Source organism: Onychomys torridus, chromosome 7 (assembly GCF_903995425.1).
Source record: "Onychomys torridus chromosome 7, mOncTor1.1, whole genome shotgun sequence".
NCBI classification, from domain to species: Eukaryota; Metazoa; Chordata; class Mammalia; order Rodentia; family Cricetidae; genus Onychomys; species Onychomys torridus.
Window position 1 is genome coordinate 101422973 of NC_050449.1, and position 13234 is coordinate 101436206.

General features: G+C 45.8%; 1 protein-coding gene across 2 annotated transcripts in view; it reads left to right on the plus strand.

Annotated features, from left to right (window-relative positions):
* The first annotated feature begins 7154 nt into the window (after positions 1-7154).
* The window catches only part of Usp4 (ubiquitin specific peptidase 4), a 38836-nt gene continuing 32756 nt past the window's right edge, over positions 7155-13234 (plus strand). Inside the window, exons 1-2 of one of the 2 annotated variants that reach the window (XM_036192687.1) lie at positions 7155-7338; positions 10188-10315. In XM_036192687.1, the coding sequence (XP_036048580.1) occupies positions 7238-7338; positions 10188-10315 (229 nt within the window). In that variant the 5' untranslated portion in view covers positions 7155-7237. The remainder of the gene's footprint in view (positions 7339-10187; positions 10316-13234) is intronic. The other variant, XM_036192685.1, reaches the window with a different exon arrangement.

A 13234-nucleotide genomic window follows, 5' to 3' on the forward strand; every position in this document is an offset into this window, starting at 1 on the left:
TGTGTCCTGTGTCAATGTCACCTTTTTTATAACCTCATTGTCAGGGATAAGGACTTAGTACCCAAGTTTCAACATCCCTTTTGACTGCATCTTAAGCTTTTCTTTCTCCCTTTACCAGGACATGCTTAAGGGTGGTACCAAGTTCCTGTTACAGCAGAGTCCTTACTCCAGAAAGAGGAAGGCAGTAGGCTGGGGCTAACTGTCTAATGGTTAGGGCCGCCCTGACACCAACAGTCAACTTCTCCTTTCTGAGTTTTGTTGGATTCGGAAATGACCATGTGCCCCTTGTTACCTTAAGACTCAAATCAGGGGGTGGGGATTTAGTTCAGTGGTAGAGAGTTCAAATGAAAAGACCCTGGGTTCAACCCTCAGCTCTGGGAGAAAGGCCAAAACTGAAAAAAACCTCTAGAGTACAGATCTTTGCCCAGGTGTTAAGACCCACATGAGTCTGTTTTACACAGCTACCACAGCCTCGTAGAACGTTAACAGCTCGGCTGTCTTTCTACACTGCTACCCAGTGCTTTTAAGTTCTGCTGGGGGTTGATGGATTCAGAGTGAGGAAAGGTGGTGGGCATACCTACAGTGGGGAGGAACATTTGAGATCAACCTGGATTATTGGGGGGGGAGATTTTTTTTTGACAAAACATGTAGAGTTTACACTGTACTGTTTCGGGTGGAGGTGTAGTACTTAACACTGGGGTGCACTTCCACATTTAGGTCTAGAATAGGACTGGCTGTTCCTCAGGTCTCACCCCTTTATTATCTCAAGACACACTTGGAGCTGTTTCTTATCACAGCCTCCTGGGGACTCTTCAGTAACCAAGTTCAGCTTTTTCTTGGGACTATGAACCCAGAGATTTGTGGGCAATATGAAGTCACCTATAGTGTGCATCTAAAGAAATGTGTGTGTGCATTTAGGCAGGGACTAAACCTAAAGCCTCATACCTACTACACACACAATGTTCTCACCACTGAGCCATATTCCCAGCCCTTTTTGTTGTTTTAAGACTATGTAGCCAAAAAATAAAAAGACTAGGAAGCCTAAGGTAACCCCCAATTCCCATCAATTCTGGTTCTGTCTCCTGAGTGCCAAGATTATTGACTGCCACAACATCTGGCTAGCCTATAATACCATCCTCCTAAACTACCAAATGCTGGGATTACAGGTGAGAACCATTTCGTCCCATGGTGCAGTCTACCTCTGTTTCTTTTGGAGATCAGGTCTGTTCTCAAACCCCTGATGGACTTGTCTGCCTATTTCCTATATCCTGGGATTATGGACATGTACCATCATGCCTAGTACACACAAAAATATATACACTTTTTTTTTTTTTTTTTACACTGGCCGGTGGTAGCACACGCCTTTAATCCCAGCACTCGGGAGGCAGAGGCAGGCAGATCTTTGTGAGTTCGAGGCCAGCCTGGTCTACAGAGTGAGATCCAGGAAAAGTGCAAAAGCTACACAGAGAAACCCTGTCTCAAAAAACCAAAAAAAAAAAAAAAAAAAAACCCAAAAAACAAAAAAACCACTGTATGTAGCCTTGGCTGGCCTAGAACTCATTCTATAGATCAAGTTAGCCTCAGACTCATGGGCTCTTGCTCCTGAGCACTGGGATTAAAGGAGAGTTTTTAATATAATTTTTAAACATGTTCTAATGTTTAAATATGTTTTTAACATGTTCTGTAGCCCTCAAAGCTACTTAACTGGAAAGTCTGTTCTTCTCAGTGATCTCTCATCCAGAAGGAAGAATAGGTTTTTTTCCACGTTCTCCTTACCCTTATAAGACCAGTATGCTGAACCATTCTCTCGAAAGGGATGGGAGCCCAGGAACTTTAAGATTTCAACCTCTTCCCTCAGGCTGGGTGATGACTCACCCCTCCCTCCCCCACTGTTTTCCCTCTTAGTTAATGCCTTGGGCTGCCAGGACAGGGAAGTTCTAACCTCCTAACGTGGCTGATCCTGGGTGGGAGCGTTCATCCTCAGACACCAGGCAGCATTCATTCTCCCTCAGAGGAAACTCTTTTTCAATCCCGTCTTCAGAGACAATCAGAATACTGCCCACTACCACTTCAGTATTTTTCCAAGCAAACACCTCCCCTCAACACACCACACACACACACACACACACACACACACACACACACACACATTCCATCCAGTAACTGCTTCTGGCCCTGCCCTGTGCCCAACAAACTCCTGATTCAGCAGTTGAAACAAGCATTGTACTGAGCTCTTGGAGGACCTTGACCTCTGGCCGACAAGACTGCAGGGCACTGTTTGCTCTGGGAACTCGCAGCAGCAGCATTAGGTCATAGACCTTCTGAAAAGTCAGTGGGCCCTGTGGTTACTTAATCAGGTTCAAAAACTTCCATTTTATCAATTCTAGCAAAAGTGCTGCCTTCCTTTGTCTGCTAAAACGACAAATTGATTAAAAGAGGTCAGATACTTCTGGCAAAATTAGTTTTTGCTCAAATGTCTTCTATCCCAATGTAGTTCCCCAAACAACACATTTCTCATTTTTATAAAAGTGAGGTTCCCCCTCTCAATTGGTTCTGGGGACATGCCCTACTTCCTGAAAACTACCATAAATGGTGTAGGAGAAAACACTAAAAAAAGAACAGAGAAGCTGCCACCCTTAACGTAGGTTCTAAACTAATGTCACCAACGGCTTTCTTTTTCCATAAATAGCAAGATTAATGGTAATGTTTTGCAAAGTCTTTTATTCTGTAGTACTGAAGATGGAGGCCAGGACTTTGTGCATGGTTGAGAAGTACTCTGGCGCTGAGCTATATACCAGGCGCTGAGGTTGGAACCCAGCAAAGCACTCTACCACTGAGCTAAATGCCCAACCCCTCTTTTTTTTTTTTTTTTTTTTTTCTAGACAGGGCTTCTCTGTGTAGCTTTGTACCTTTCCTTCCGGGATCTCACTCTGTAGCTCAGGCTGGCCTCGAATTCACAGAGATCCACCTGGCTCTGCCTCCTGAGTGCTGGGATTACAGGCGTGCGCCACTGCCACCACCACCCAGCTCAACCCCTCTTTTTTTTTTTTAATTTTATTTATTTTATGTATGTGAGTGCTCTATCTGTATGTACTTTTTCTTTTTCTTTTTTTTTTTTTTTTATGTGCATTGGTGTGAAGGTGTCAGATCCCCTAAAACTGGAGTTACAGACAGTTGTAAGCTGTCATGCCGGTGCTGGGAATTGAACTCAGAATCTCTGGAAGAGCAGCCAGTGCTCTTAACCTCTGAGCCATCTCTCCAGCCCATCAAAGAACTATTATAAAAGGAACTACCAGATTGGCTTCCCATAGTACAGAATTAGGCTGTCTTACATTTATTTATACTTTTATTTTGTTGAGACAGGATCCCCTGGAAGCAAGACTGCTCTCTGGCTTGCTATGTAACCCTTCTGCCTCCAGGTCACCAATAGTGGGATTACAGGCTACATTGTTACTTTTTTCTTTTCTTTTTTTGTTACATTTTATTTAGTTATTTATTATGTGTGTGCATGTCAGGAGACAAGAATTAGCTCTTTCCACCATGTGGGTTTCAGGGATCGAGCTCTGGTCATCAGGCTTGCGGCAGACATCTTACTCAGGGAGCTATCTCATTGGCCCTCCCATTGAATTAGTTACATTTATTCATTTTGTGTGTGTAGGCCAGAAGAGAGCTGTCTCTGAAGTCAGTTGCGAGTCAGTCCTCTCCTGCCAGGAAGTGAATCCCCAAGAAGGACTTCAGGTCACCAGGCTTGGCAGCAGATGAGCCACCACCTTTCAGACCCTTGGCTCCCCCTCCCCCCTTTTTTTCAAGGTCTTACTATGCAGTCACACTGGTCTGGAATTTGAGATCCTTCAGTCTCAACTTACTTCTGTAAGGTGGGATAATAGACTGGCACGGGTTAGCACTCTTTTTTTTTTTTTTTTTTTTTTTGAGACAGGGTTTCTCTGTGTAGTTTTGCGCCTTTCCTGGAACTCACTCTGTAGACCAGGCTGGCCTCGAACTCACAGAGATCCACCTGCCTCTGCCTCCCGAGTGCTGGGATTAATGGTTAGCACTCTTAGCTTCAAGGTTGTTTTAAGTACACATTTAACTTTCCCAACATCTCTTTTATAAGTCTAGGACAGATGTCCCATGCAGGGTAAATTATGTCAATTAGCTAAAACTCAACATTAAAAAGTTACTGTTCTCACTGTCACTGAACAGTTACCCTTTTCCCATCCCAGCACTAATCAGTTTCTTCTCCCCAAGCCACAATAATGGGTCTACGTCCTGGATGCATCTCAGCTGTGAAATGCCTGACACTACACTCCAAACCCACCAATGCATACCTGCCGCTCCAAACCCACCAATGCATGCCTGCCGCTCCAAAACCACCAAATGCATGCCTGCCGCTCCAAACTCACCAATGCATGCCTGCCGCTCAAGGCAAGCCTCAGGCCCCACTCGCTTCCTGTCTGGTTTTCCATCTCATTAGGTCTTTAATAGTCAGTGCTGTCCCTTTGCTGTCCCTTTGGCCTGATCCCCACTCTTTGATCCTGAATTGCGTATGTCAGAAAGATTCCTCATAGCTGTGCTTCCTTCCAGCATATCTTGGGGACCATACTCAAATGCTACTCAGTCATCGTTTTTTTACATTGTCTGGCTTTCCTACAGTCTGCAGTTTACATCCTTTAATGACTCCTGTCACACAACTTCCCACGGGAGTGGTTTATGAAAGACTTTTTGATTTGCTACTTTCATTTTTTAAGATTTATTTATTTTCGAGACAGCGTTTCTCTGTGTAGCTTTGCACCTTTCCTGGAACTCACTTGGTAGCCCAGACTGGCCTCGAACTCACAGAGATCCACCTGCCTCTACCTCCCGAGTGCTGGGATTACAGGCATGTGCCACCACTGCCCGGCAGATTTATTTTTTATTCAAGTGTGAGTGTGAGTGTGTCTGTGTGTGTGTGTCTGCTACTTCTGTGTAGCTGCCCACGGGCGCCAGAGGGGCACATCAGATCCTTTGGTGCAGTAGTTACAGGCAGTTATGAGATATCTGACTTGGGAATCTGGGTCCTCGGGAGGGCAAAAGTACTCTACCCTGAGCTGTCTTTCCACCCCTTGTTCGGAGACAAGGTCTTATCAATGTGGAGGGGCCCCAAAACAGCTTGACCACACAGGAGCCATGATAGGTTTAGGGGCCTAGACACAGCTTCTGTGACAGGCTTACTGGAAGGCAACACCCAGATCCAGGAAAAGCCTTAAACTGATACCACCCAGGGATGAGGAAATACCTGACATCCCAAACATCCCAACCATTACATAAGGTGGCCAGATGTCTGAGTCTAGCACACCTATTTTTGTTTGACAGATACCCCTAGTCAATTGTCAGCCAATCAGGGTCCTGAACTCTAGAAATCCCCTCCCCTCGACCTCTGCTATGGTTAAAAATCCCACCCCACCTAAGCTTGGGGCCCTCTGCTCACACTGCTACATAGGACAGACAGAGGGAGACCAAGCTCACAGAGCTTGAAGGGAATAAAGGCTCTTTGCTTTTACGTACGGGTGGTCTTTTGGGGGTCCCTGAGATCTGGGCATAACAATCAACAGTACAGGAGAGACATAGGCCCAAATCACGAGGCCTGAGGAGTTCCCTTTCTCTCTGGGAAACTCCACTGATGAAAGCTGGATCCTATACCATAAGGAACAATTTCAAGACAAGCCAGAGTGAATCCAAGTTACAAGGTTTCATAGACAGGGGCTGATGAGATGGCTAACTTGCAGAGAACCAAGGACAGTTCCTAGCAGTCCTGTTAGGTGGCTCCTAACTGCCTGTAACTACTTCTAGGCCCTAGAATCTAGGGGGTACAATGCCCTCTAGCCGTGGAGGGCACCTGCATCAGGTGGAACACATAAACTTATGCAGGGCGCACACACTTACACATAAAATAAATATATCTTTTTTTAAGATCTGTATTATAACAGATTGTAGGAAAGTAAGGGAATTGGGTGTTGTTTTTTTAGGGCTGCTAAGAAACAAGGGCCTGCACATGCTTGCCTGTGGCTCTCCTACTGAGCCCCGCCTATGCCCATCCCCAAGAATTGTCTTATTTTCCTTATTGTTCAAGACAGGATTTGCCTGCGAAGTGGAGACTCACCAGCTTACCTGACCTCCTCCTTTATGGAGGCCTACTTTTTCCTTCAGAAGATCTGTGCTTCTAAACCTGTGCAGAACTCACTGGAGAAAGGTTTTCAGGACACACAATCTTTGTCCCAGGAAAAAAATTAAAATGTGCAGACCTCATCCCTTCCTCAGTTGCTCTAGGCCTCTGGCTGCCACTCTCCTTGACATGGAGGGCTGACAGGATTCTGGCAACTAGGTTGCTTAGGACAACTTTGTTCTTTGAGACAGGGTCTAATTTTGACTATTTATTTATTTGCCAGGTGTGGTGGTTTACACCTTTAATCTCAGCACTCGGGAGGCAGAGGCATATTGGATCTGGGTTCGAGACCAGCCTGGTATATATAGGGAGTTCCAGGGCAGCCAGGGCTACAAGAGACTCTGTCTCAAACAGACAAGTTTCACTGTTGTATAATTGTAAAGTGAACTCATGCCACAGTGCCTGTGTCGGGAACAAAGGACAATTTTAAGTAGTCAATTCTCTTCTTCCACCTTTACATGGGTTCAGGAGATCAAACCTAGTCTTCACGCTTGCATGGCAAGCACTACCCACAGAGCCATCTCGCCGGCGCTTGTTGGCGACCATTGTTAATGGCTGGACCACACCGGACATTCCAGATCCCAGTGTGTCTGTGCACCTGCTTACAGCGGCTGCCGAGGCAGTAAATTCGATCTCGCCTTTGGGCGGTCTTGCTGAAAGCGGAATGGCGCCGAGTGGAACAGGAAAAGCTAGTGGTGGGCTTCTCGCACTCAGATTTAGCACCAGGGTAACCCCACAGACCAGGAGACCTCCGGACACCGCAGAGCTGCGGGCGTCCTTCCTGAAGCTGCCGCGCGTACCGGGTGGACGTGGCCACCGCCTCTGGGCGTCCCGCCCTCTTCCGTCCGATCCAGCTCCAGGAGGTGGGGGTGGGGGTGGGGGAGGACAGCTCGTGGGGGCGGGGCGAAGAGGCGGAAGCTGACGGCGGCACCGGGCGCGCGCACGTGCGTGCTTACGTGCGTGCGTGGGCGCGGCCCACAGCACGCCGTGCGCTAGGCGGATGTCCGGGCCGGCTGGGCCGGGGCGGCGGACGAGATGGCGGAAGGCCGAGGCAGCCGTGAGCGGCCGGATGTGGAGACCCAGAAGACGGAGCTCGGAGCCTTGATGGGGACCACGCTCCAGCGTGGGGCGCAGTGGTGAGCGTCCGGTCTGCCCTTCCACCGCGCGGAGCTCAGGCCGGGTCGCTGGCCCGCAGGCCGGGCCCCTTTCCCCAGCTTAGGTAGAGGCTGGCCGGGGGCGGTGCCTGGAGTCTCTGAAACAGAGTAGCTTGACAGCCGCCGCTGGTGAAAGGAACCCCGGGATCAGCTGGGGCACAGCGCTGACAGGTCTGGGGTGTGTCTCGGCCCATTCGTACTCCCAAGGGTCTTGGGCCGGCGGGGACAGGGGGTGTAGAATGTGGACAAGGGGGAGTGCTCGGGTCGCCGGGGGCGGGAAGAGGGGAGAGCACTTAACTACCCAACACTTGGGCACTTGATGGTGACCTTGGGGGAAGGCGTCCATACCTTACAGACCTCGGTTCCTTAACAGTTAAAACCAGGGTAGCAATTTGTGGCTTATGGCGCTCAGGGGGTTGAGAGAAGATCAGAAGTAGACACTTTGTAACTTGTGAACACTTTGGAACAGATTCAAGGCCAGAAGCTGAATAGATGTCTCAGGACCCAGATTGTCAGATGTCAGGAACAATTGTGGCAGTAGTTAGTTCTAGGAGTGGGAGAGGAGCAGAACTTGAATCCCGGAGCAAAATAGAAGATCGAAAGTTCCAAGATTTTGCCAGGCATGGTGGCAGACGCTTTACTGTTTTGCAGGGGCAGAGGCTGGAGGATTGCTGCAGTTTGCATAGTGAGCATGACCCCTCAAAAAAGAAAAATAAAAAAGGTCCGGGATTGAGAAGAGCAGATTCAGATATGAGGCGTTTTAATAGATTGTTTGCTGGGAGGGATAGTGCTCACCAGTAGTGCTGAAATGCCTGTGCTGGGACTGTGTAGGAGTCAAGAACTCCAGTAGGTTTTCCACTGATTGTGACCACTCTGAGGACTGAAGAAGAGATATAAATTGTGTGTATGTGGGGCGATGCCTTTCAGCTATAGTTGTAGGGTGTTTAGATTGAGCTGGTGAAAAGCCAGACAGATAGAAGTACTTTAGAAATTATTCTGCAAGGGATGACACATTTAAGAATACTCAGATTGGTGTGGAAGTATATGCTTGTAATCTTAGCCCTAGAAAGGTGAACTGCTGTCAAGTTTTGGGGCCAGCCTGAGCGATATAGTAAGGCTCTGCCTAAAATAAATAAATAAACAAACAAATAAACGAAGGGGTTGTCGAGAATGTACTTAATAACTTAGCATAATTCTATTTCTAGAAAGAGTCCATATTAAATGATTGCTCGTTGGCTGGAGAGATGGCTCAGCAGTTAAGAACCCACATTGTTCCTGCAGAGAACCTGGGTTTGAATCCCAGCACCCATGTTGGGTGGCTCCCAGCTGTCTGTAACTCAAGTTCTAGGATATCTGGCTCCCCTGGCCTCCGTGGGCACCTGTATCATGCACACACACAAGTGCATAATTCAAAGTAAAATTCTAACTAGGCATAGTGGCATACAGCTTTAATCCCAGCATTTGGGAGGCAGAGGCAAGTGAATCTCTATGAGTTCAAGGCTCTGTGCGGCTACATACTGAGACCCAATCTCAAAAACTAAATTTAAAAATCTTTCAGAAATTGTTTGAGACACTATGTGGTCCTTGCTGGTTTGGAACTTGAAATGTATGCCAGGCTGGCCTCAAAGTTGCAGTCAGGCTTCTGCTGCCTCCTATGTGATGGCAGTATAGATGAGTGATACCACGCCTGCCTTTATGTTGGATACATGTGTATGGGTATATGTATGGCACACTGTGCACTCAGGTGCCTGTGCAGACTAGAAGAGGGTATCCGGCTCCTGGAGCTAGAGTTGTGTACTACCACACATGGATGCTGGGGGCCAAACTTGAGTCCTTTGGCAGAGCACCAAGGTCTCTTAACCTCTGAGTTTTCTTTCTTTTTCTTTCTTTCTCTCTCTCTTTCTTTTTTTTTATTATTTTTTATTTTTTTATTTTTTTGAGACAGGGTTTCTCTGTGTAGTTTTGGTGACTGTCCTGGAACTCACTCTGTAGACCAAGCTAGACTCTAACTCCCTAAGTTATTTTTCTAGTACCTTGTTTGATTTTTTCATACAGGGTCTCATTATGTAGCGTTGGTTGGGGTCTGCAATTCACTATGTAAACCAAACTGGCCTGGAACTCGTAGAGATCCAAAAGCCTCTGCTTCCCAAGTGCTCGCACCTAAAGGTGTACACCACCATGCCTTGCTTTGTTTTGTTTTTTACAGATATGGTCTCTTGTAGCTCAAATGACCTCAAACTTAACTATGCAGTGGAGACAGACCTTTCTACCTTCATCTTCCAAATGCTGGATCACAGATACGGGCCACCACAGCTAGTTTCCTTTACTTATTCTTTTAGCAATCATTGCTTTAAGTGAATATTTGGCCTAAACTAGGCCCTCTCTGCCATATGGGGCTGACATCTGGTCCTGATGTTAAGAGTGTGATTTTTAGCCAGGTGATGGTGGCTCATGCCTTTAATCCCAGCACTTAGCGCTCAGGAGGCAGGGACAGGTGGATCTCTGATTGCAAGGCTAGCTTGGTGTTTAGAGGAAGTTCTAGGACAGTCAGGACTATACAGAGAAACCCTGTCTCAAAAAAAAAAAGTGTGACTTTAATGGGAATTACCTTGGTGAAAAGCCATAAAAAGTTGGGTTGGGGATTTAGCTCAGTGGTAGAGCGCTTGCCTAGCAAGCCCAAGGCCCTGGGTTTGATCCTCAGCTCCACATACAAAAAAAAAACCCCAAAAACATAAAAAGTTAAGAGTAGGCGTCCAGAGAACAAAATTAAAGGAGAGAACTTTGGCTTTTGTCTATATTTTATATGAAACTGTTGTTTTGTTTCTCTCTAGGTATCTTATTGATAGCCGGTGGTTCAAGCAGTGGAAGAAGTATGTGGGCTTTGATAGCTGGGATATGTACAATGTGGGTGAACATAATCTGTTTCCTGGACCCATTGACAACTCTGGACTCTTTTCAGGTGCAGTATCCTAATTTTTCTAGCTGTGTGTTCACATGGGCCATAGCCTGAGGTGGTGTGAATCTATACTGTGGACACTGTGAATTTATAATTCTCAGAATGTGAAGAGATGGAAATGCTTGTTTACATGTGTAGTAGAAGTCTTTGCAGAGACTTACTGAGAAGCACTTTTTCCCTAAATAACTACTTCTAACAATATGTTTTATTGTGTGTTACTGTGACAGACACTATGACGAAGGCAGCTTATAAAAGAAGTCATTTAATTGGGGGCTTGCTTACAGTTTCAAAGGGTTAGTCCATGATCATCATGGTGGGAAGTGTGCAGGCAGGTAAGCATGGCGCTGCAGAAGTAGCTGAGAGCTTAACATCCTGATCAGCAAGTGGAGAGACTGGGTCAGATGTGGACTTTTGAAACCTCAGAGCCACCCCTCAGTGACACACCTCCTCCAGCAAGGCCACACCTCATAATCCTTCCCAAATAGTTCTACTATCCAGGGACCAAAGATTCAAACATCTGAGCCTATAGGGCCAATTCTCATTCAACTGCCATACTTTGTAACATTTAATTTTTTTTTTTTTTTTTACATTTTTGCTTTATTTTTATTGTATGTGTGCACACATGTATGATATGTATGCGTTATTTATTTATTTATTTTGGTTTTTCAAGACAGGGTTTCTCTGTGTAGCTTTGCGCCTTTCCTGGAACTCACTTGGCATCCCAGGCTGGCCTCGAACTCACAGAGATCCGCCTGGCTCTGCCTCCTGTATGTATTTATTTATTTTAATTAATCAGTTAATTTTTTTTTTTTTTTTTTTGAGCTGAGGACCGAACCCAGGGCCTTGCATTTGCTAGGCAAGCGCTCTACCACTGAGCTAAATCCCCAACCCATTAATTTTTGAGACAAGATTTCTCTGTGTAATAGTCCTGGCTGTCCTAGAATACTCTTTGTAGACCAGGCTGGCCTTGAAATCACAGAGATGCACCTGCCTATGCTCCTTAGTGCTGGGATTAAAGGCATGTGCCACAACTGTCTAGCTTATTTTTATTTTTAATTGTGTGTTGCATGTGTACTTGTGAATGAATCTGTGCATCTGAGTGCAGTGCCTGAGGACCCCAGAAAGTAGTTTTGGATCCCCTGGAGCTGAAGTTACAGTAGGTTGTAAGCTGCCCAACAATGGTGCGTGGACTAGAGTTGGGTCCTTTGCAAGAGCAGTAAGTGTTCTTAACTACTTAACTATCTCTCTAGCTCCTTAATTACCTTTTTCTTTTTTAGATTTGGACTTGTATGTAATTGAAAGAATAAAATCATTTTAAATTGCACCTGTAATCCAAAAGTTGGGAACCACCCCTGTAGCTACAGTTTCTCTACCTGGCCCAGGGTCAGGACAAATCTCTCTTACCTGCCAGTCCCACAGCCGCTCAGACCCAACCAAGTAAACACACAGAGACTTATATTGCTTATAAACTGTATGGCTGTGGCAGGCTCCTTGTTATCTACTTCTTCTATCTTAAATTAAACCCATTTCTATTAATCTATACTTTGCCATGTGACTTGTGGCTCACCATTACCTTACATCTTGCTTGTCATGGTGGCAGCTGGCAGTGTCTCTCTGCCTCAGCCATCTACTTCCCAGAATTCTCTTCTCTCTGTGTCCCGCCTATACTTCCTGCCTGGCTACTGGCCAATCAGTGTTTTATTTATTAACCAATCAGAGCAACACATTTAACATCCAAAGCACCCCACAGCACACGCCTCCCACCTTTTTCTTTGAATGCTCTGGATCACATTCAGTATGCTAAGCAAATAGTATCTAGTAATTGGTTTGAGTGTTGTTGGTTTTTGTTTGTTTGTTTTTGAGACAGGTTCTCTCTACATCCTGGAATTCACTATGTAGGTCAAGCTAACCTTGAATTCACAGAGTTCTGCCTACCTCTGTCTCCTGATTACTGGGATTGAAGGTGTGTGCCACCACGCTAAGCTGTATCCACAGATTCTTGGTATTTGTGAAGAAGGTCAAATTGTAGGTATATTAAAGGTCATCAAGCATCTCTGTACTGTGTCATAGAAATAGTGTAAGGAGAGGTGGAAAGTAAGTAGAGTTGTGACCTCTGACCTCGTCACACCCTATTAAGTGTTGTAGCAAAAATGATGAATGGTTTATTTCTGTGACTGCATGGAGGTGGCATTGTTAGCTTTTCCAGATGATCTTTCACCTGTGTCTAGACTCTTCAGAAGATAGGCAGGCAGGTATGTAGCTATGATAACTTATACATATATCTAATATCTAATATCAACCTGGTTTTGTTTTTTATATTTTTACATTTATTCGTGTGTGTGTGTGTGTGTGTGTGTGTGTGTGTGTGTGCGCGTGCGCACATGCAGAAGTTGGTTCTTTCCTCCTACCATGTGGGTTCAAGGGACTAACTCATGTAGGCTTGGCAGCAAATGCCCATACCTGTGGAGCCATCTCTCCAGCTCCTTGTATTTTTGTTGTTTTAGTTTGCTGAGGCAGTGTCTAACTGTGTAGCTCTGGCTGGCCTTGCACTTGAGTTAGTCCTCCTGCCATTGCCTCTTTTGTGCTGGATTTACAGGAGTGTGCCACTGTAAATATATTCTTATTTTTGTTTTACAGATAGGGTTTTGCTGTGTTCATTGCCGGGCTCAAACTTGCTATGTAGCCTAAGCTGGCCTCAAAAATCACTGCTTTCCTGCCTTAGCCTCCCAAATACTGGGATTAAAGTCTTGTGCCATTGAGTCTGGCTTTTAGATTTTGAATTCGTTTTATGTTTTTTAGGTTAAAGTTCTGTGTGTGTATGTGTGAGGCAGGTCGGGTATGTGCATGGCATAGTGCAGTGTGGAGGTTAAGTACAGCTTGTCAGGCTCGGTGGCAATGTCATTACCTGCTGAGCTATCTCAC